The sequence below is a fragment of the Diabrotica undecimpunctata genome, unplaced genomic scaffold, assembly GCF_040954645.1.
Source record: "Diabrotica undecimpunctata isolate CICGRU unplaced genomic scaffold, icDiaUnde3 ctg00001887.1, whole genome shotgun sequence".
NCBI lineage: Eukaryota > Metazoa > Arthropoda > Insecta > Coleoptera > Chrysomelidae > Diabrotica > Diabrotica undecimpunctata.
In genome coordinates, this window is record NW_027312882.1 from 4271 (window position 1) to 5343 (window position 1073).

Sequence of the window (1073 nt, forward strand, 5' to 3'; positions counted from 1 at the left end):
TAGCGCTGGAATGCAAGGAAGAAACAACCAGATGCCTCAACTGCGACGTGAATGGGCATGTGGCAAATTCAAGAATATGCCCAAAGTTCAACCGACTGGTTGAAAATAGAAATAACTGAGGACTAGTCCCAAGAGTATGAGAGTGTAAAAGAGAGCGCGAAAGAAATCCAAGGTTTAGAAATGGCAAACAAAGAAAACATGACTCGAGAGCTGAGAGTGCTCCAAACTAATGTGGGAAACGGCAAGACTAGCACATGATCTTGCTGAGACTGCCGCAGTAGAAAAGAACATCGATGTGCTGGTGACGGCGGAACCAAATCCAACAGCGGTGAAAAGGAGAGGATGGTTTGTAGATACGACCGGGAGAGCTGCTGTACGAATCTACAATAGGAAACTGCGAGTGTATGAAATTAAGCCGAAAGAAGGATATGTGATTGTTCGGATGGAGGGGGTGCGACTGGTCTGCTGTTATATTTCTCCAAACGTGACGGTGGGCGAGTACGAGATGAAGATAGACGAGATCATGCAGGAAGTGGGAAACATAGGAGGAGAATACGTAGTGCTGGGAGATTTTAACGCAAAAGCAGCGGACTGGGGATCTCCCATCACCGATGCTCGCGGCAGGATACTAACTGACTGGGTGGGTGCTCTAGACCTAGTGGTTCTGAACACAGGTCTGGAACCTACGTTGTTAGGAGAGGTACAGGTACGTACATCGACGTGACCATGGCGACACAAGAAATAGCGGCGAAAGCAGTAGGTTGGAAGGTTTTGCCAGACTACACTGGAACTGAACATCAATACATTGAGTTCTCGATAACTGGAAAGGGGACCACTAACACGGTCCGTGCATCCGGGACGTCGATGGGCAGATGCGGCGATGGGAATGACTGGAAAGTATACGAGGAACTAATTAAATGGAGAGTGAGCATGATGCAGGGGTCAATCACCGACAGTGGAAAGCCTGGAGAGAGTCATTAAAGAAGCGATGGAGGGAAGCAAGATTGGTCGCCAAGATGTCAACAGGATGCCATATTGGTGGAATGCGGACATCGAGGCACTAAGAAATGTGT

General features: G+C 48.3%; 1 protein-coding gene across 1 annotated transcript; it reads left to right on the top strand.

The window, feature by feature from the left end:
• The first annotated feature begins 229 nt into the window (after nucleotides 1-229).
• On the top strand, nucleotides 230-724 carry LOC140431754 (uncharacterized). The gene has a single exon (XM_072519634.1). It carries the CDS (start codon nucleotides 230-232, stop codon nucleotides 722-724), a length of 495 nt encoding a protein of 164 aa, XP_072375735.1.
• Nucleotides 725-1073: the final 349 nt, after the last annotated feature.